The following is a 22,764-nucleotide window of genomic DNA, read 5'->3' as shown; positions in this document are numbered from 1 at the left end:
TCCAAAGCTACTCAGCATGGAACACAGGCACTTCAACCCAATTCGTCCATGACAGCCAACTTGCCCAACTATGCTGGTCGTATTTGCCTGCATTTGGTCTCCTCCTGTGCTGTAACTCCCCAGGTCTCCAGTTGATGGGTGACTCTGATGGCTGTGTGTTCACACAACACCCCCATCAGCCCCACCCCACTCTCCCCAAGCACAGAGCCCTCACCTACCCGAGTCAGGATCCACTGCCCCGCCTCCTTTCACCGTCAGCTTCATCTTCTTCTCTGACTTGCCAGAGCCTGTGAAAGGAATCAGGTTCGGTCTGAGTGTCCCGGAGATTCAGTGGAGGTGTACATGTTCCCAGCAGAATGCTGTCACAAAAGCCATTTGGCCCAACTGGTCTGGTCCATGCCAACCAGGATTACCATCTAAAGTAGCCCCATTTGCCCATATTCCTCTAAACCTTTCTGATCTGTCTAACTGCCCAATTAACTTTTAAATGTCATTAATATACCTGACTCAACCTCTCTCCCCAGCAGTTCATTCCACATACTGACCACTCTCTGAGTGAAAATATCCATGGGGTCCAATGAAATATAACCCCTATCAAGTCAAGTTTATTGTCATTTTGACCATAAACTGCTGGTACAATACACAGTAAAAATGAAACAACGTGCCTCCAGGACCCTGGTGCTACATGAAACTACACTAGACTATGTGAAACAGCACAAGGCTACACTTGACTTCCTTAAACCTATGCCCACTAGTTTTGATTCCCCAACTCCAGGGAAAAGACTGTGTGCATTCACTCATATATGCCCTTTCTGATGTAATAAACCTCTTTAATCACCCCTCATTATCCTACTCTACTCAACCTCTCTCCATAACTCAGTCCCTTGAATCCTGGCAATAATCTTGTTAACTTTCCTCTGCACCCTTTCCAGGTTACTAACATCTTTCCTATACCAGTGTGACCAAAGCTGAACATGATACTTTCTTGTTTAGTAACATCTTTCTTAAAGCAGCGTCACCAAAACTGAATTCAAAATGGAGGGCTATGTACTAGGGAAATTCTAGACAGTCTCTAGAATTGATTACATGGCTGGCACAAAACTGTGGGCCAGTAATGCGCTGTAAATTTCTATGTAATACTTCAATGCAATGTCACAAGTATCTGTAACAATCACACTGCGTCCTTACATCCTCTATCCTCAATGTCCTGATGACGACCTTTGTGGCACACCTTCACCACTTTTATCGAGCTGTGACACCACTTTCAAGGAACGGTGTAGCAGAACTTCTAGGTCCTTCCATTAAACACTTCCTAGGGACTTACTGTCTACAGTGAACATCCTGGCCTGGTTTCACTTTCCAAAATGCAACACCTATCACTTATCTAGATTAAGCTCCATTTTCCATTCCTCAGCCTACTATCTCAGCTGATTAAGATCCCCCTATAATTCTGATAACCTTTTTCGCTACCCACTTTCCCACCTATTTTAGTTCATGCAATATACAGCAAAAGAACAGGATTGTTGACTCACAACATCTTTGAGCACCCCCACTCAGAGCCAAACCTCCTGGTGCAGTGCCTAGGGAATGCCAGCACAGGTCTCTGACCCTCTCACCTTCCTCTTGCTTGACTTTGCCACTGGTGTTTTTCACAGTCTTGTTCCCAGTAGACTTCCCAGCGACAGGAGGCTCGAGAACCTCGGAGTTAACCTCAGCCCCCCAGGAAGAAATTCCATGGACTGAGAACAAATCCTGGAGGCTCTTCCCTGACTTCAGGTCGATAAGGAAGTCCTCGGACACCACCCGGACATTAGCTTCCTTCACCTCCTCCATCTTCTTGGTCATCTTGTCCACCTCCTCTGCAAGAAGAGTACAGGTCAGGCATTAACTGAGGGAGGAAGTGAAAGACAGGCTGCTTCACCTAACATAGCCTCTCCCATCCCAAGTAAACCAGAACAGAGCACTGAGATCCTTGGGGGCTGAGCTACATCATACAGGAACACAAACCCCTTTAGCTCTTCCCTCTGGCTGCAACTTTAATCACAAACCGGAGGTCACCATCTCTCTCAAACTTACTCCATCTTTTAGTTTGGCCAGCCCTCAGTTCCCTCTCCATGGCTAGGAGGAAGCTGGCAAATATGCAGTTCAAACCCAGTGTCTCAGAACACTAACTACAGACCCAGTCATTGTACCCTTTGGTGTTAATAGTCCTCACAGAGTGAGGCCCCCAAAGCACCGCGTCAGCACACTACGCTGGAGATGGACAGAGTGAAACTACCATCTGTTCCACCATACACTCCCAGGGTGAAGCCCCATTAACACAGTCCAATCACACACTCTCAAGGACCCACACGTAGTAAAACGCCCAGTACATTATCCACTACACACTCCCAGAGTTAGAAGCTGAAACCCTCAATACACTGTCCTGTCACACAATCCAGGGTTTAAGCCCCCAATACACCACCCAGTCATACAGTCCCAGGGTTTACACCCCCAATACACCACCCAGTCACCTATCCCAGGGTTTAAGCCCCCAATACACCACCCAGTCACACAGTCCCAGGGTTTACGCCCCCAATATACCACCCAGTCACACAGTCCCAGGATATAAACCTCCAGTACACCACCCAGGACAGAGACAGGGACACAGCAGCACTGACAACCCTGAGATCGTCACCGTACTTTGAGAGCTGATACACAGCTGCGCCTTGCTCGCCGAGTTGGTAGTCTTGCCCCCCAACTCCTCCACCAGGCTCTTCAGTTCGTCCTTGCCCTTCGAGAATTTCCCCAGGAGGATCACCTTCAGGTTCATCAGTGGCGGGCCTGGGGATGAAGAAGAGTGTGACCCCACTCTTTCGTGCAACACACAAAGTCCTCTGACTTCCCAGCACCGAAACCACAGGAGCTCCACAGTTCAATTCCCAGCAGAACTCAAAACCAGCAACTGACTTCAAGGCGATGAAGATTAACCATAGCTGTTGGAGAGACCCCACCCCACCTTCTACACTACTGGAGAGACCCCACCCCACCTTCTACACTACTGGAGAGACCCCATCTCCCTTCACAATGAAGCAGATTAACCATGGCTGTTTGAGAGACCCCACCTCACCTTAAACACTGTGCTGTAACCCCAAGGAATCAGCCTGATCAATGGTGCAGGACCCTCCTCACCTTCCCAGCCAGGTCTCACCTGCCCTAGTCAGGCGTGTTGCTCACCTGTCACAGCAGAAGGGGCATCAGTGGGACAGGATTCAGCAGACGGAGGGGCCGGCGCAAAGACCCGGTTCTGTCTCTTGAACTTGAATTTCTTCAGGTAGGCAATGCTGTGGAACTCCTGGGAATCACACAGAAAAGCGGGCAGGGATCAGAGCAGGAACAACCCCTCCAACGGGGCAGGAAAAGCCCAGTAGGATGGATGCAAAGACATAGGCAAGTCTTGTTACATGTATAGGGTGTCAGTGAGACCATCTAGGCTCAGACTTAAGGAGCAATACAGATAGGCTCAGAGTTAAAAAGCAATACAGCAGATACAGGCCTTTCAGCTGAACAGTTCACGCTAACCACGCTGCATACTTAGCCAGACCCAATTTCTTGCATTCAGCCCACGTTCCTGAGCAAGGGCTTCTTAAGTGACACTATTGTACCTGCAACTGCTTCTTCTGGCAGCTCATTCCATAAACTCACCACTCCCTGCATAAAAATGTTGCCCTTCATCTCTTTTAAATCATTCCCCTCTCCCTAAACCTACACCCCAGTTTTGAACTCTCCTACCCTGGGTAAAGAGGCAGCGGAGTGGAGATATGTCTACTGGTGCAAGGAGGTGCAAGACACCCACTTCCCTCCTCCAGCCTGTAGGTCACCTTTGGGCAAGGTGTAGCACCTGCTTAGCCCCCCTTCCCTAATCAGGGTCACATGAAGCTATGGGAGCAGGTCGTCTGGGTAGCTAGCGAATGTCACAAGTCCTGGTTAAGCGACCGGTGACACTAGGCAGACAGTCTCTGAGGAGAAGAAATAATGGCTGGGGTCCCTGTCTTGTAACGACACTGCCCAGAAGGCAGCAATGACTTACTATTTCTCTACAAAAAATTGCCAAGAACGATCATGGTCATGGATGGAGAGAAAGGCAGGAGCAACAGCATGAATGGGGTCTTGCACAGGCGCTGATTAAAGACAGATGTAAGACCATGATCACCTACTTCAAATGATAGAGCACATAGTTACAACTACCCTGAGTAAAAGATTGCTACCATTCACTTCATCTCTCTCTCTCATAATTTTAAACATTTCTATACGGTCATCCCTCATTCTCCTACATTCCAGGGAATAAAGACAGAGCCTGGCCAACCTCTCCCTGTAACAGAGGCTCTCGATTCCTGGCAACATCCTTGTAAATCTATTCTGTATCTCATCTTCGCTACAGTAGTAACCAAAACTGTGCACAGAAGTCCAAGTGTGTCCTCATCAGTAACTTGGTCAAATGTAACTGTGTCCCTAATCCTACACAGTATCCTGAATGATGAAGGCCAGTGTGCTAAATGCCTTTTTCACCACCCTGTGATACCACTTTCCATGAATCCTAGTAATCCTAGGTCCCTCTGTTCAATTACACTCTCTGGTGTCCTACCTTTTACTTGTAGTACAATTCCTAAGCTGGTTTGATTTTCCAAAATGTTATCACCTCACACGCACCTGTCTTGAAAGCTATCTGCCAGTCCTTGACATACTTCCCTAAACACTCAAGATTTCCTTGTAAACTACAATAATCTTCACTATCAACTTCACCGCCTAATTTGGTGTCATCTACAAACTTACTATTCAAGCTTGTTCTTTCGCATCAAAATCATTTATACAACTAATAAGGGTCCCAACACCATCCTCTGAGGACACCGATTGCTACCAACCTACGTTCTGAGAAACAACCATCAACCACTACCTGCTTCCCACTTCTGAGCCAACTTTGAATCCACCGAACAGTTCTCCCCAGATTCCGAAGGAACAACCCTTCCAGACCACGCTACTATGCAGGACCTTGTCAAACAGTCACTGCATCCTCATCTACCTTGCCGTGCACAAAGCCATGCTGACTCCTCCAAATCAGTTTGTCCATCTAAATGCCGGTAGATCCCATACAGAACTCCCACCTGTAACTTCCTCACAATTTGTGTCAGGCTGTAGTTCCTGTACAGTGCTTTGGTCTCCTTTACAGTAACAATGGAAGTTGTTGATAGGAGATTCATCAGGCTAATTCCTGGGATAAGAGGACAGTCTTATCTATCAGGTCTGAGCACTCTGGGTGTTTCTTCCTTGGATTTTGGAAGAATGAATGTTAGGGAAACACATCAGATGCGAATAGAGTTTGACAAGGTGAATGCCAAGATGTTTACACCAGTGAGAGTCATGAGGGAACTTAGTTACAAGGAGTTAAGACATTTAGAACTGCAGTACATGAAAATCAGTGAAATGGTTTAATACTTCAAATGTAATGGGGTGAACCTATACAGATCATTTCATTAGATTATTTTATTAAGATAGCCCAATGGAAAAATAATAAGAGAATGCAGAATAAAGATTTACACTTACAAAGGAAGTACACTGATGTGCAAGACTATGACAAGGTAGATTCGGAGATTAAGAGTCCATTTTAGCATACTAGGGAAACATTCAATAGTCTTACAACAGGGGGTTAGAAGCTGCCCTCGGGACTGGTGGTTTGTACTTTCAGGCTTTTGTATCTTCTGCCCAATGAAGCTGGGGGGGAGGGGGGGAAGAGATAATGTGTCTAGGGTGGGTGGCATCTTAATTATGTTGGCTGCTTCACTGAGGCAATGAGAAGCATGGCAGAGTCCATGGAGAGCAGGCTCGTTCTTCTCTCAAAGATGGTAAATCCCTGAAATTTACTACCCTAGAGATTTGTGGAAGTTAGATCAATGGAAGTATATTACAAAACTTTTTTAAAAAGAAACGGTTTTTAAAGATTTGGAGATAGAAGCCCATAAGATATAGGAGCAGAATTAGGCTGCCTGGCCCATCGAGTCTGCCACATCATTTCATCGTGGCGGATCCAATTTTCTTCTTGACCCTAATCTCCTGCCCCATATCCCTTCATGCCCTGACGAATCAAGAATCTATTAACCTATGCCTGAAATATAAAGACTTGGCCTCCACATCCACCTGTGGCAACGAATTCCACAGGTACACCACTCTCTGAATGAAGAAATTCCTCATCTCCATTCTAAAAGTACGCCCCTTCATTCCGAGGCTGAGACTCTCCCACAACAGGAAACATCCTCTCCACATCTGCTTTATCAAGGCCTTTCACTGTTCAACAGATTTCAGCAAGGTCACCCCTCACTGTTCTGAATTCTAGTGTATATAGGACTGCAGCCATCAAACACTTTTCATATGACAAGCCATTCAAACCTGTAATCATTTTTGTGAACCTACCTTGAACTTGCTAGTTTCAGCACATCCCTTCTATGACAAGGGCCCACAACTGCTTACAATTCTGCAAGTGCTTTATAAAAGTCTCAACATTACATCTTTGCTTTGATATTCTAGTCCTCTTGAAATGAATGCCAACATTTAATTTGCCTTCCTCCCCATTGATTCAACCTGCAAATTAACCTTCAGAACATCTCAACAAGATCTCCCAAGACCCTTTGCACCTCAGATTTTTGCTTCTCTCCATTTAGAAAATAGTCTACCATTTTAATTTCTTCTACTAAAGTGAAGGACCATTCCCTTCCAGACACTGCATTCCACCTGCCATTTGATCATTCTCCTTACGCAGAGTCCTTCTGCAGCCTCTCTACTTCCTCGAAACTACCTGCCCATCCACCTATCTTTATAATGTCTGAAAACTTTGCAAAAAAGTGAATTCCTCATCCAAATCATTGACAAATAATGTAAAAATAATCAGTCCCAACACAGACCCCTCTGGAACAGCACTAGTCACCAGTAGCCAACAAGAAAAGGCTCCCTTTATTCCCACTCTGCTTCCTGCCAATCAGCCATTGCTTTATCCATGCTGGAATCTTTCCTGTAATACTATGGGCTCATACCTTGCCAAGCAGCCTCATGTGTGGCACCTTGTCAAAAGCCTTCTGAAAATCAAAGCACACAACATTTACCGGTTCTCCATTGTCTATCCTGCTCGTTATTTCTTCAAAAAATTCCAACAGATACGTCAGGCAAGATTTTCCCTTGAGGAAACCATGCTGACTGCAGCCTATTTTATTATGTACCTCCAAGTACCCTGAAACCACAACCATAACAATTGAGTCCAACATCAACGTCTCCCCAACCAGTAAGGTCAGACTAAATGGCCTACAATTTCCTTTCATCTGCCTCTCTCCCTACTTGAAGGGTGGAGTGACATTTGCAATTTTTAAGTTTTCTGGAACTATTCCAGAACCTAGTGATTCTATAAAGATCATTACAAATGTCCCCACAATCCCTTCAACCACTTCTTTCAGAACCCTGGGGTGTACACCATCTGGTCCAGGAGATTATCTACCTTCAGACCTTTCAGTTTCCTAAGGACCTTCTTCCTAATAATGGTAACATCACACACTTCTTGACCCCTGAAACTTCCACCATATTGCTAGTGACTTCCACAGTGAAGACTGATGCATAATACTTTTCAGTTTGTCTGCCATTTCCTTGGCCCCCATTACTACCTCTTCAGCCTCATCTTCCAGTGGTCCGATACCTACTCTCTCCTCGTTTATACTTATATGTATCTGAAAAAACTGCTGGTATCCTCTTTGATATTATTGGCTAGCTTACTTTTGTATTCCATCTTTACCTTCTTAATTACTTCTTTAGTTGCCTCTGTAGGTTTTAAATATCAGGCACCAACCTGATTTATCCAATCTACCTGCATATTGAAATTCCCCATGACTATTGTAACATTGCCCTTTTCTATTTCCTGTTGTAATTTGTAGACCACATCCTTGCTACTTTTGAGGTTCTGATTCAACACCTTCTGACCCTGTCACCTCTTTCTAATGATTTGCTTTTATTTCTTTTTCCAACAGACCAACTGCACCCCATCTGCCTTCCTGCCTATCCTTCTGATACAATGTGTATCTTTGGACATTAAGCTCCTAGCTATAATCTTTCAGCCATGACTCAGTGATACCTACATCGTACATGCCGATCTGTAACTATGCTACAAGTTCACCTTCGTTATTTTATATACTGCGTGCATTCAGATACAACACCTTCAGTCCTGTATTTGCCTTTTCCGATTTTGTCCACCTTTTACAACTCATCCTGTTGACTGCAATTTTGCCCTATCATCAACCTCTCCTTGCCAGGAGTCTCACTACACATGACCTCTGTTTGTAAAACAACTAACTCACCTTCAGCAATATCACTCCGGTTCCCAACCCCCTGCCAAATTAGTTTAAACCCACCCAAACAACTCTAACCAACCTGCCCATAAGGACATTGGACCCCCTTGAGTTCAGGTGTAACCCATCCCCTTTGTACAAGTCATACCTTTCCCAGAAGAGACCCCAAATGATCCATATATTTGAACCCCTACCTCCTGCTCCAGTTCCTCAGCCACACATTCATCTACAAAATCATCCTATTCTTACCCTCATTGGCACATGGCACAGGCAGCAATCCAGAGATTACTCCCTGGAGGTCCCATCTCTCAACTTTCTACTGAGCTCCCCAAAATCTCTCTTCAGGACCTCGTCACCCATCTATGTCACTGGTGCCAATAGGTACCAAAACTACTGGCTGCTCACCTTCACCCTTGACAATACCATGGACTCGAACTGAAACATCTCTGATCCTGGCACCTGGGAGGCAATATACTATCCGGGTGACTCTATCGCGTCCACAGAGTCTCGTCTGACTATGGAATCTCCTATCACCACTGCAGTCCTCTTCTGAGCCACAGCACCAGACTCAGTGCTGGAGACCCAGTCACTATGACTCCCCCCGGTAGTCCATCCCCCTGAATAGTATCTAAAATGTTATACTTATCATTGAGGGGAATGACCACAGGTGTCCTCTACACTGGCTGTGCATTTCCCATCCTTCTCCTGACTGTCACTCAGCTACCTGTTTCCTGCAATCCAGGGGCGATTACCTGCCAGTATCACCTCCTCATGCTCCCGTACGAGTCGAAGGTCATCGAGCTGCAGCTCCAGTCTTCTTTCAGAAGTTTCAATTTGGTGCACCTGGTGCAGATGTGTTTATCTGAAAAAATGAAGTCTCTCAGACTTCTCACATCCCACACAGAGTACAAAACATTGCTCTGAAGCCATTCTCACTAAGCTAACATGTTCTCGCAGATGAGGAAAAAACAAATAAGATCAGAAAGAGAGTAACTTACAAGATATTGTACCTTATCCTAGCCTGATCTTACCCAAGCCTGATGTGCCGAAGACACTCTTAAGACTGACACACTTAAAAGATTGGCCACTCCGCTTGCACCTGCATTATTTGTATTCCCCCTTTTTAAATTAATCTCTCTTGCTGATTAATTCCTTACCTCAGAAAACAGCCACAAAATCTCAATTTCCGTCCTGAACAAAAAGTAGCCCTCCCTACGTAGCCCCAACTTCGAATGTCCAACTCAGAGAAAACTACCGCTAAGCTCTGCTTTATAAATCTTGAACGCAGTCCTGATTGAAAGTTAGCAGCTTTTACGCACTGCCTCTTGCTAATTGGTCACTCAACTCAGAAAAACTACCACATAACCTTGCCTTTAAAATCTCAATTGCAGTCCTGATAAAAGGTAGCTCTTTTTATGCACCCATGAGTTTGATTGTCAAACTCAGAAAACTGCCACGAAGAGATATGGGAATTGGCATAGGCAAGTCATGAACATGTTAAATAGTGGGGCAGGCTTAAGAGGCCCAAAGATCAACTCCTCCTATTTTGTATTTGTGCATCGTGTGGCTTTATGGGATGTTTCAGAACTGAATTGGTGATCTTACTCCAACTGCTGAGGGAAATTGACAGGATAGATGCTGAGAGGGAGCTTTCCTCATCATGGGGTGTCTAGGACTGGGGATCATGGTTTCAGAAAAAATTGTCTGTTTAAAACAAAGATACATAGGAATTTCTTCTCTCAGAGAAGGCAGTGAACCACCGGAATCCTTGTGGAGGAGAAGGAGTCATTGAATATATTCAAGGTAGAGGCAGACATTTAAACAACGGGGGAATATCGAGGATGATGGGGAGAGCAGAGGAAATTAGCACAGAGGAGACGACCAGATAAGCCACCACCTTACTGGAGTAACACGTGACAGAAATCTCCTGATCCTTCAAGCTACCTTGTTGTGGGCCATGTACTTTATTTGTCTACCTGCACCACATTTTCAAAGATAAGAAGATTCAAGGTACATTTATTATTAAATTATGTATGCAGTATACAACCCTGAGATTCACCCTCCCCAATGACACGAAACAAAGGAATCCATGGATCCTGTTCAAAGAAAAACATCAACCCCCTCCTCCCCACAGGCAAAAAAAAGCAAATTGCGCAAACAGCAACAACAGAAAAAAAGAACGAAAAACAGAATATAAAACTCAAAATCAAGAGTCCAGATATACTCAATTCAGCTCAGTGTTCTTTATCTGCAGGCTGCCTCGATTCAAAACTCACCTAAAAGGGGAGCACCAGGTACCAGAAACGCATCATAACTGAACCAGAGTTCAATACACAAAACGCATTGGTTAAACTTTAATTATTTCACTAAATTCTGCACCGAGATTCCTCTTTCTCTTGGAAGTAATACCTCAATACATTTATGTTTGGAATGATCAGGCTTCACATTGAGAGCAATGCTGTCACAATGTGCTGAGCTATTTAGTGCCCTGTATTGGAGGATGGATGTGCTGGCCCCGGAGAGGGCCCAGAAATTGTTTACAAGAATGATCCCAGGAACAGAAGGCTTGAGGCAAGAAGAGAGTTTTCTCTCTCTGGATTTGTGTTGGACATCTGAAGGTCGATGGTGGATCTCACCATGTGGAAACGGAAAGGCCCAGAGAGAGTGGACGTGGGGAGGATGCTTCCATTAGCAGGGAAGTCTAGATTCCAAATGCACAGCCTCAGGATAAAGGGATGGCTTTTTAAAAATGAGAAGAAAAACTTATTCAGCCAAGGGGTAACAAATCTGTGGAATTTGATGCCACAGAGGGCTGTGGAGGCCAAGTCACTGGGTGTATTTAAGGGTGACAGGGAGAAGGTGGGATAATAGAGTTGGGGGGGGGGGGGAAGAAAAGACCAGGCATGTCTAAATGGGGGAGAAGACTCAACGGGGAGAATGGTCTAATTCTGCTCCTGTATCCGGCGTACGGTATACAAAAACAAAACCTCATTACCTGTGACAAATAACAAATGGCTTCTTCCTGCTTACAGACAACAGCAGACTGACACTCTTCGCAGATACACACGGGATCACAAAAACATAACAGCACTTGATGCTTCTTGACAGTGCAACGGGACGAGCTGGACCTAACTCTGGAGAAAATCTGTCTGTACATGCAGCTGTTTGGCCCATTTAACTCTACTAGCCCTTTGTCCTCATGACCTTTGATGTAAATGGGCAAATGTTTGGCCCAGAATCCAAGGACATAGGGTGTCTTGCAACATAGCCCCCACCACCTGCCCCCCCCCCCCACACAACAGAGCTGTGTGTAGTCAGTGCCCTGACACAGGGCTCAAAGCCAAAAGTCCAAGAACTGACAGGTCACAGGCAGAGAAAGGCAAGTCCCGATATTAGCGCCTACCTTGGGAATGACCCAGTCTTTGCAGAGGGGCACTTGGATGCTGAAGCTGCACTTGGTCCAGGCAGTGATGTTGCCAGTGCAGACGTAGGCCGAATCCTTCAGCACCAACTGGCCCTGGCACTCGGTGCAGGGCTGCAGCGCTCCAAAGGCCATCCCATCTGACACCCGGTCCAGGATCTACACTAGGACAACGGAACAAGTCAGCAGCTCAGCCCAACCAGCAACAACCTTCCCTAGGAGACCACCACATGCACACATGCCATTCCATCCCCAACCAACCAGGGAGAAGCAGGCACAGCTACCTGCCCCTCCCAATCCCAGCACTGACCACACCCCCAACTCCAGCCTGCCCAAAGGTGAGCACCAAACCAGTCATGAGACATGGATATGTGCATGCTCCATCCCACCCCAAAAGGCACAGATGCATACACTTTATCCCAGCAAAACTTCAGGCACATCGTCATGCAAATACAGCTAGACACAGAAACAACAAGCCAAGCAAACTCGGCCAGGGCCAGACCCTCTTAGAGACCAGGGCTCTCCTGTCCCCCCATCCATGGATTGACATCCTGACCTCTCCCACATGACACACACCACTGTCCCACTGGGTCTTTGACAGGAGGTTTCCCCACTCACAGCATCACTCAATCTGCCTGGGTGTTACTGCCCACAGTTCACCAGAAACAACCTCAGATCTGGACAAGTGACCCGGAGCGGCAGGCCAAACCCAGGGGCACCGCAGCAGCAGCCAATCACAGTGGGAGAGGCTCTGAGCAGGGAGGCAGTTGCTCAACACCTCCCCTCACAGGCCACTTCTCATCATTCAATAAACTACATGCATCTTGTCTTGGCCCCATCCCGGAGACGATCCCTGCACACATACTGTCCCAAAGGATCAAACCTGCACAGGAGGACAGGCAGGGGAGTTCAGGTGGGGAGGAGAGAGGAAGGGCAGGGGAGCGGGGAGGGAGGAGACAAGGCATTGGGAAAGTGGGGGAGTAAGGAGGCAGGAGAGAGTAATGGGGAAGGAATGGACTCACCGCCGACTCCCCAGATGGAATCTCCTGCCCGTTGGCAATGAGCAGCTCACGCAGGTCATTCGTGGAACAGTATTTCTTCAGGGCGTCCTTAATGCCCCAGATCAATTGACTCTGCTCCTGGAGACAGCAAAGGTAAAATATTGTGAGGGGAGGGGATGAAATGGGGCAGGAAGTAGACTGAAGATGTGTCTGAGTGAGGAGGGGGGTAAACGGAGCGAGGGACTTGGGAGGTGCAGTCAGGTCACAGCTTCCCTCCGACAAACCTTTAGCTCCTTCTCCTGTTTCACCACTTTCTTCTCCTCCTCCTTCTTCTTCTTCTTCTTGCTCGTCACTTCCCCATCCACCTCGTCCCCTTTTCGCTTCCTAGAGAGCAACGCAGGAGGCAAATCAGTAACAAGAGTGCCATCTGCACTACTGCTTCAGTTATCACACTTTCTTCAACTGTTGACCTGCTGGGGGTTGCAGTGCTAAATCCCGAATACTTTGCCCCACCTTGGTGGGTTCAGACTAAATGCAGATAACCAGTGTAAAGTACAAATCTCTACAACCATCCTCTGCTGCTTTATCAGTGACCCTGCTTCATCAGTTCAGAAACAGAGATGGCTACATGTCAATTCCACTCACAACCCCTCAGCAAACAGTGCAGTCCAAACCAGCCACTGCATAGCAAGACCTGAACGGTATTCAGGTGTGGCCTGTTAAGTGGCATAGGGTATTGGTGTTACAAAAGCAACAGGGCAATAAGTATCTCAAAGAGAGTTCAACATCACACCCTTGACACACAGCACTACCATCGCTAACTTCCCTACCACCAGCCTCCAGGAGGCTGCCATCAACTGGACCAGCTACAGAAATACAGTGGAAACAGCTGGTCGGAGGCTGAACATCCTGCAGTGATGACCTCCTGGCCATCAAAGCTTTTCCATCACCTACAAGATAGGAGCCAGGGTGTGATAGCGAACTCTCCACCTGTCTGTTGTAACTACACTCAAACCCAACATCATCCAGGACAAGGTAACTGCTTGATTGATGCATCATCAACCACACCCGTTACTTATCCGGAAGGTTTACATGTCGAATGGGGTGTCGGGGTGGAGGTACGTCTCTAGCAAAGGAGGTATAAGATGCTCATTTCCTCTGCTAGCCTGCAAGACACCCCTGGGTAAGGTGCAGCCCCTGATTAGCAACCCCTCCCCCAATCAGGGTCACATGGGAGCAGGGAGTGGATGGTCATATGAGCAGCTGGTGCATGTCACAAGTCCTAGCTATGTGACCACTCACACCAGGCAGGGAATCTCTGAAGAGTACTGATAACAGCCGGGGTCACCCAACTTGTAAAAACACTCTGCCCAGAAGGTGGCAATGGCAAACCACTTCTGTAGAAAAATTTGCCAAGAATAATCACCGTCATGGAAAGACGACGATTGTCCACTGTACCTAACAAATAAACGGACAGAATAATGTATACTTGAGAGGGATTTACAACTGGGATCTTCAACCAGGGGTTGAAGTGGTAAAATGCCTGAACAAAGTATATTGTCACCAAGTTAGGAGGGCTGAGGAACTGGTAAATACCCTTCTGTCTTGGTTGCCGGAAGCTTCTTCTTCAGCTCAGCCTTGTCGTCACCAGTCAGGGTGTTGAAGCCTTTCAGCTGGGCAGCACTATACCTGGGCAAGAAGCCCAGCTCAGCCCTGCTCCCCACAAAACAGTCCGGATGGTACCAGCGGTCGATCATGCCCAGCTGAGGTTTTTCAGGGTCGATCATCTTCTTGGAGACACGCACGGTATCCTGTAGGGTGTAGGGATGGGAAATGTCAATGAGAAAGGGCTCACTCTAACCTTACCCCAGCATGCACCATCCAGTCACTCACAGAGTCTGACAGCATTTCCCAAACTGACCACTCCACACCCTCACCCGAAAGAGGCAGCAGGCTCAGGGGAACACCACCACCTCCAGGTTCCCCTCCTAGTCCTACACCCCCCTGACTTGGAAATATATTGCCATCACTGGATCTAAACTCTGGAACTTCCTCTCCAACAGCACTGTGGGAGCACCTTCACAGCAGTTCAAGGGGGTTCACCCCCACCTTCTCCAGGGCAGTGAGGAATGGGAGATAAGCCTCACCTGCAATGGTCAGACGTCAGGAATGAATCCAAGGACGTGCCTGCCCCCCTCCCATCCTTGGCCAGGCCGAGGCACAGCCTGGGAGACCAACGGTCCAGTGCTGCTACCGAGTGTACTACGGCAGAGATAACCAGAGGTGCAAGACACAGAGCAAGGCTGACCTCTTCCTGCTCATGAGGTTTCACATCCTTGAAGTAAGAGAACTACCTCTATAGTATGGATTGGAAGAAAGGACCCTTCCAGCAGGGACCCAAATATCACCCAGCTGCTGTCTGGGCCCAAACCCACTTGCTTTGCCTTCCAACCTAGGGCCAACTCTCAAAGCTGTCATCAGGCCCCAATTCCACAATCGCCATACCACCAAACAGGCCTCTAAACCCACAAGCTGCCAGGCTCTCTCTACACCCAATTCCTCAGGATGCGTTACTCAGTAACAAGTGCTGGGTCATTATCTTCTATAATCACTGATAATACAAAGTGGATTGGAAAGTTGAGACAGGGGCACAAATCAGCTGCAGAGGACCTGGGTAGGTCAGTGAACAGGCAAGAGATTGACAAATTGATTATAAATGAGGGAAAATGTGAGATGACCCAACTGAAGCAGCAGCAGAGAACAGTGGCCTCAACCCAATGCATCATGGGAATATCCCTCCCCATCACTGTTAATATCTACAGGACGTTCTACTTCAAGAAGGCAAGATCTACCATCAAGATCCACACCATCTGGGGCATGACATCTTCTCACAGTGAGCATTAAGCAGGAGGTACAGAAGCCTGAAATCTCATACCTAATTGTCACTGTGAGAAGATGGAGCAGCTAAGAAGTTTGTTTGAGGACTGTTTTCTCCAGATTGAAGGAGGCTGAGAGGTGACATGATAGAGGCATATAATATCAGCATAACCTTAAGGCTGAATACCTGAGGGGAGGGGAGAAGTAGGGACAAGCTTCTTCTGCCTTCTAAATAGCATCTCAAATAGCTTCTGGCCTATACATGTGGCTTAGCTAATAAACCCAGCAGAACCGTTCTACTGACAGGAGAAGGGGCAAAGAAGGGTTACTGGCACCTTATACCCATCACTTTGGGCAAATGGCAGTTCATATAGGAGAAGGAAAACTCTGATCTCAAACGTCCACTGCCTTGTGGCTATGCCCACTCCGGGGGAGGTCTATACCCACTTAGGGTGAGGCTTCGGGATTAAACCCCGGGAAAAATCCGGAGCGGGATTCCCCAAGGCAGTCCTAGATTGAGTTCAACACTGACTGGCAACTCCTGCAATGCTGCTGGTGCAAAACTGTATCGATCTCTACTGTTGCTTTGGATTCATCAGCTGCATGGAGAAGGGGAGCCTGCTGCAAGGGCAATAGCTTATCCTCCATATCGTACTGCCCTGGCTTCTGTACTGACTGACAGTATATAGTTAGGGCACAGCATCCTTGGTTGACTCTGACCAACAGAGGCCACATCCTATGACATCGTGAGAGGCATATTCAAGATGGGTGGTCACATTTGAAAGGTTGTATGAATTTCTGAATACCCAGCTACAAGGATGTTAAGCCAGGAAGGGTGCAGAAAAGAATCATGAGGATGTTATCGGGACTGGAGAGCTTGAGCTGAAGGGAGAGACTGGGTAAGCTGGAACTGGTTTTCCCAGGGCATAGGAGGCGGAAGGGTGACCGCAGATGTTCAGAAAATAATGGTGGCCACATTCTTTACCTTCTTTATTCACATTCTTTATTCTTTAGGTGAGTCTAAAACTAGAGGGAATAGGTTTAAGGTGAAGGAGACTGATTTAAATGGGACCCAAAAGGCCAGCTTTCCCCCAGAGATGGTAGGGTGGTGTGAGGTGGTTAGTAAATGGAACAAGTTGCCAGAGGAAGTGTACAATTCCAACATTAAAAGACCTTCTTATATGACTCAATGGGTGCAGGTCAACAGGACTATGCAGAATAGTAGTTTGGCACAGACTGGATGGGCCAAATGGTATCTATGTTGTCATGTTCTATGACCTTCAGACAGGTGCATGGATAAGAAAGGTTTAGATGTACAAAGTATCGGCAAATGGAATTTGGAGACACCCTGGTTGGTGTGGATGAGTTGGGCCAAGGAACTAATTTCCATCTTGCTCAGCACAGACATGGTCGTTCGAAGGACCTGCTCCTGTGCTGTACTATTACATATACTAATTCTCAACAAATCGAATGACCAACAGAAACTGACCTTTATTATAAGCAGTGGCATTCAAGAGAAGGGATGCTTTAATGGAACAATAGAAGACTAGTGGTGAGACCACAACCGGGGGACAGTTGTGGTTTCCTTACGGAGCGAAATCCTTGGATTGGAAGAAGTTCAGAGAAGCTTCAGGGAACCTGCTGGTTCCTGAGATTCAGTACTTGAGCAGGATGGACCTGTACTCATTGGAGTTAAGAAAAACAGAGGTGATCATACTGAATTACTAATGTTCCATAGAAGGTTGACAGGGGATATACTAAGAGGATGTTTGCCCTGTGAGAAGGGCTATTGAGAAACGGAGCAATTCCAGAAAAAAGCGTCACCCATTTCAGACAGATGAATTTGAATTCTCTAGCTCTGGAGACAGAATCAGCAAGTACAGGTGGAGGCTCTAAGATCAGACAAGGAAAGGGTTATAGTTGGGAGTGGGAAGGTGGCATTGGGGCCATGAGTGGATCAATAACATTCAAAGAAATGGTAGAACAGGCCTGAAAGACTACCCCTAGCTGTAATGTTCCTACCCTAATGTCCAGGATTTCCCCTTTACATAGCAATGATCCCCAGGTGGGTAACCTGAATGGTGCCAGCCCCAAAACCTTTCCACCACTTTAGAACCATACAGCACAGAAACAGTTTATTCAGCCCAGTTTGCCCACGCCATCTGAGGTGTTCACCAAGCTGGTTCGTCTAACCCAGTTTGCCCACGCCATCTGAGGTGTTCACCAAGCTGGTTCGTCTAACCCAGTTTGCCCACGCCATCTGAGGTGTTCACCAAGCTGGTTCGTCTAACCCAGTTTGTCCAAGTCATCTGAGATGTTCACCAAGCTGGTTCATCTGTCCCATTTTCCACTAAGCTTCCCTATCCTTGGACCTGTCCAAGAGTCTTTTATCAATTAATCTGCCATGACCACTTCCTCTGGCAGTTCTTTACATATAATGACCAGCCTCTCTGTGAAGAAGTTGCCCCTCAGGTCTCATTTAAACATTACCCCTCACATCTTAAACTTATTCCCTCCAAGTGTTACACTTCCATACCCTGTGTGCATTCACCGTATGTGCCCCTCCTGATTTTACACATGTTTATAAGGTCATGCTTGTCCCTTGCACTCCGAGGAATGAAGTTCAGGTCTGTCCAACCTCTCTCAATAACTCAGTAGTCCCAGCAACATCCTGTTAATCACCCATGCATTCTTTCCTAAAGCAGGGAGACCAGAACCGAATGCACCAACAACCAGATAAAGCCCTTCCCTCAGCCCCAATCTTGGATGCTCCAAACAGTCCCATGATCAGACTCGATCTCTTCCAGCATGTCAGGTCGCTCACCCACCACCCGGAGACTACGTCCCTCAACTGTCCTTCAATCCCCCTCATCCTCTCAGACCAGACCCCTTCCTCTCCCCACAGTGCAAGGTCCAGTTCTCCACTCACCTTCTCTATTTTCTTGCCACAGCCTTTGCAAGTGCTCCGGTTGGACTTGGCGTACTCCACTGCGAAGTCACTAAGTGTCTTCTCCCCTTTGCCCTCTCCTTGCTCACCGCCCTTTCCTGCATTGATGCCAAGAGAAGAGTGTTCAAGAAGGCGGCCCGTGTTTAGTGGCAGGGGAAGGGAGAAAAAGTTGTCTGCTCGAAAGAGCAGAGAGGGGAACTGAACAGGTGGTGTGGATGGTCTGATGATGCAGATGCAAGGAGGCAGCCTCGACAGAGCAGATCTAGAAATAAAGGCACCAGCTAAAACTCGGAGAGGAAGGAAGAGGTGGCTTCATATTTTACATAGCATGTTGCTACAACAAAGACACAATTGTATACAACGTTTGCAAGATCAACTGTGTTCAGCTTGGGTCACCCTGCCATAGCAGAGATACCATTCAGCTGGAAAGGGTGCAGAGGCGATTTATGGGAATCAAGAACAAGAGGGCACGGGTTTAAGGTGAGGGAGAGATGTAAAGAAACCTGAAAGACAGCCTTTATCGTAAAGATGTGTGGAATGAGCTGCCAGAGGAAGTGGTTGAGGCAAGTTCATTGTACTTGGACAGGTACACGATAGGAAAGGAATATGGTGAAGTGTGGGCAAATGGACGAGCTTAGACAGGAAACTTGGTCCGTTTCTGTGCTGCATGACTGTGACTGGAATCAGATGTCAAAGATTAACAGGTTCTTGACTGGTACGGGAGAGTTAGTTTATAGGGAGAAGTTGCAAGAATGAGGAATGAAAGAAAAAAAGCAGACATATTTAAATGGCACAGTAAACTTGATAGGCCAAATTGGCCTAATTCAGTCCTGCCAAATGGTTTCGGCCTGAAACATCAACTGTACCTCTCCCCCCCCCCCCCCCCCCCCCCCCACTGATGCTGCCTGGCCCACTGAGTTCCTCCAGCATTTTCTGTTTGTTGTTCGGATTTCCAGCATCTGCAGATTTTTTCTTGTTTGTGATTCTGCTCCTGCCCACAAGACAGGGAGTCAAGACTCAAGAATGTAAGAGAAAAGGAAAGGAGCTAGCCATGAACACAAGAGATTCTGCAGAATGTCAGGCAGCATCTATGGAGGGCAATAAATGGTCAATGTTTCGGGCTGAGACCCATATCTACTCCCACATTCAATATGACTATTGCTTTCCATTTACATGGAAACACAGAAAATCTACAGCACAATATAGGCCCTTCGGCAACATGTCCCTACCTTAGAAATTACTAGGCTTACCCATAGCCCCCTATTTTCTAAGCTCCATGTACCTATCCAAAAGTTTCTTAAAAGACTTTATGGTATCCGCCTCCACCACCATTGCCAGCAGCCCATTCCACGCACTCACCACTCTGAGTAAAAAATGTACCCCTAACATCTCCTCTGAACCTACTCCCCAGCACGTTAAACCTGCGTCCTCTTGTAGCAACCATTTCAGCCCTGGGGAATAGCCTCTGACAGTTGCTGCCTAACACAGTGATTCCCTCCTGCAGGCCTTTGGTCCAGAATCAATCATTACAGCTTCACATCTTCAATATGCTTTACCTCAGCACCAACTGGCCTGTGCGAATAGACTGCGCCCTCCCCATTCATAAGACACACCCAATGAGGAAAAATACCATACATACGCCATTTATAATTCTGTACAGCTCCATCAGGCGAGCCCTCAGGCCTCGATTCCAAAGAAAATAAACCCAGCCTCTCCCGTTTCTCATTACTAAACTGCAATCCAGACAACAACCTGGTGAATCTCCTCTTCACCCTCTCCAGTGCAATAACATCCTCCTTATTGTGTGGTGATTCCAACTGTGGCCTATCCAACACCAAATTATGTTGCAACATTTCATCCCAGCTTCATATTCCATTCCCCGGCTGTTGAAGGCAAATATCCAATAAACCTGCTTCACCCACTCTAACAACATGCATGGCCACTTCCTGGGATCTACGGCATTCTACTGCAAGGTTCAAGTTTATTACCATGGGCAAACATACACAGGAATGCCATGAAACAACTTCACACAGCAGCAGCACAGTACACTGCAAGACAAGAACAAGGACAACTTTACATAAAATTAAAATACCAATCATACACAACTTAAATGGTACAATAAATAAATGACATAACAGCAATGGTCACGTTGCTCAACAATCCCCAGGGATCCACACTTACACTGATAAATGCAAATCCAGCTCTTAACTGATCTTCCAAAATGCAACACCTCACACTTGCCAGGATTCAATTCCACCTGCCATTATTCCACCCAACTTAAGCTGACCAATATCCAGGAAAGGGCATAGAAATGACAGATGGAACACAGTGTAGGGAAATGCCCAGTCAAGCACTTTGGTAGAAAGAATAAAGGCACAGGCTATTTTCTAAGGGGGGATAAAATTCAAAAACCAGAAATGCAACTTGTGCAGGATTCCCTAAAGGTTAAATTGCAGACTGAGTCACTGGCAAGAAAAGCAAATGCAATGTTAGCACCCATTTTGAGGGGACTAGAACAAGGATACAATGTGGAGGCTTTATAAGGCACTAGTCAGACCACACTTGGAATACTGTGAGCAGTTTGGCCCTTTATCGAAAAGATGTGCTAGCATTGGAAACGGTCCAGAGAAGGTTCACAAGAATTATTCTGGGAATGAAAGGGTTAAGGAGCATTGATGGGTCTGGGCCTGTACTGGAGTTTAGAAGAATGGGAGGGGGGGAGGCGAAAGTATCTCATTGAAACCCATCAAATACTGAAAGGCCTAGGCAGAACGGATGTGGAGAGGATGTTTTCTATCGTGGGGGAGTCTAGGATCAGTGGGCACAGCCTCAACTCAGAATTGAGGGATATCCATTTAGAACAGAAATGAGGAAAAAGTTTTCTTTAGACAGAGGATAATAAATCTGTGGAAATCATTGCCACAGACAACTATGCAGGCCAAGTCATTGGGTATATTTAAGGTGGAGGTTGATAGGTTCTTGATTAATCAGGGCATCAAAAGATACAGGGAGAAGAAGAATGGGGTTGAGAGAGATAATAAATCAGCCGTGATTGAATAGCAGAGAAGACTCGAAGGGCCGAAATACCTAACTCTGCTGCCATGTCTTATGGTGTAACCTCAATAACCTCCCTCACTTCCTACAACACCACAAAGTTCCCTGTCATTTGCAAAGTTACAAATCATACCTCCTACTTTCAATTGAGAGCGTGCGGGAGAAAGGACAGCACAGGGAGGCAAGCAGTGAGACGAGATTATAATGTGAGCTGGCATTGTCATAACAGGCTGAATAACCACCAGCTGTGGGGGAAAGGAAATCTGTCTGACACAAGTCAGGGCTGAAACAAAAGATAAACACTTCAGGTCGAAGACTATCAGATTAGGACAGAAAGGAAAAAGAAGCGAGGTTTTAAATTGTACAAGTGGTGGTGTAGCTTTGGATTGGATAAAGAGAACATCAACACTGGTGCACCTTGAGGATGCATGGTTAGCCCACTGCTCTACTCTCCCTACACCCATGACTGTGTGGCTAGACATAGCTCAAACGCCATCTATACATTTGCCGATGACACAACCACTGTTGGCAGAATTTCAGATGGTGATGAAGCGGCAGACCGGAGCAAGATAGATCAGTTGGTTGAATGGTGTCACAGTTACAACCTTGCACTCACTGCAGGTACATCCAATGAATTGACTGTGGACTTCGAGGGAACACACACCGGTCCTCAATGAGGGATCAGCACCGGAAAGGGAGAGCAGTTTCAAGTTCCTGGGTGTCAACTTCTCTGAAGAGTTCTCCTGGGCCCAACACTTTGATGCAATTACAAAGGCAGCACAACAGCAGCTTTATTTCATTAGGAGCTTGAGGAGACTTGATATGTCACGAAAGATACTTGCAAATTTCTACAGATGTACTGTGGAGAACAGTCTAACTAAAGTTGCATTAACGTCTTGGTATGCACAGGATTGGGAAAAGCTACTAAGTTTATAACTTTCTGCCAGCTTCAACGTGGGCTCTAGCCTCCCCAGCAACAAGGACACCTTCAAAGACAATGCCTCAAAAAGGCAGCATCCATTCATCACCCAAGATGTGCCCTCTTCACATTGCTACCATCAAGGAGGAAGTACAGGAGCCTTGACACACTCAACATTTCTTCCCCGC

The 22,764-nt window shown here is 46.7% G+C and overlaps 1 protein-coding gene across 1 annotated transcript in view; it reads right to left on the bottom strand.

Moving 5' to 3' along the window:
- The window catches only part of parp1 (poly (ADP-ribose) polymerase 1), a 56,331-nt gene that overhangs the window by 21,842 nt on the left and 11,725 nt on the right, over window positions 1-22,764 (bottom strand). The window contains exons 3-11 of the mRNA XM_059982718.1: window positions 18,586-18,701; window positions 14,376-14,590; window positions 13,064-13,163; window positions 12,801-12,917; window positions 11,761-11,937; window positions 3,217-3,334; window positions 2,683-2,823; window positions 1,617-1,859; window positions 219-287 (exon numbers count right to left, since the gene is read on the bottom strand). Of these exons, the coding sequence (XP_059838701.1) occupies window positions 219-287; window positions 1,617-1,859; window positions 2,683-2,823; window positions 3,217-3,334; window positions 11,761-11,937; window positions 12,801-12,917; window positions 13,064-13,163; window positions 14,376-14,590; window positions 18,586-18,701 (1,296 nt within the window). The remainder of the gene's footprint in view (window positions 1-218; window positions 288-1,616; window positions 1,860-2,682; window positions 2,824-3,216; window positions 3,335-11,760; window positions 11,938-12,800; window positions 12,918-13,063; window positions 13,164-14,375; window positions 14,591-18,585; window positions 18,702-22,764) is intronic.

The sequence above is a fragment of the Hypanus sabinus genome, chromosome 10 (genome assembly GCF_030144855.1).
Source record: "Hypanus sabinus isolate sHypSab1 chromosome 10, sHypSab1.hap1, whole genome shotgun sequence".
NCBI lineage: Eukaryota > Metazoa > Chordata > Chondrichthyes > Myliobatiformes > Dasyatidae > Hypanus > Hypanus sabinus.
Note: the sequence above shows the minus strand (reverse complement) of the source record. Positions and strands in the feature narration are given on the sequence as shown.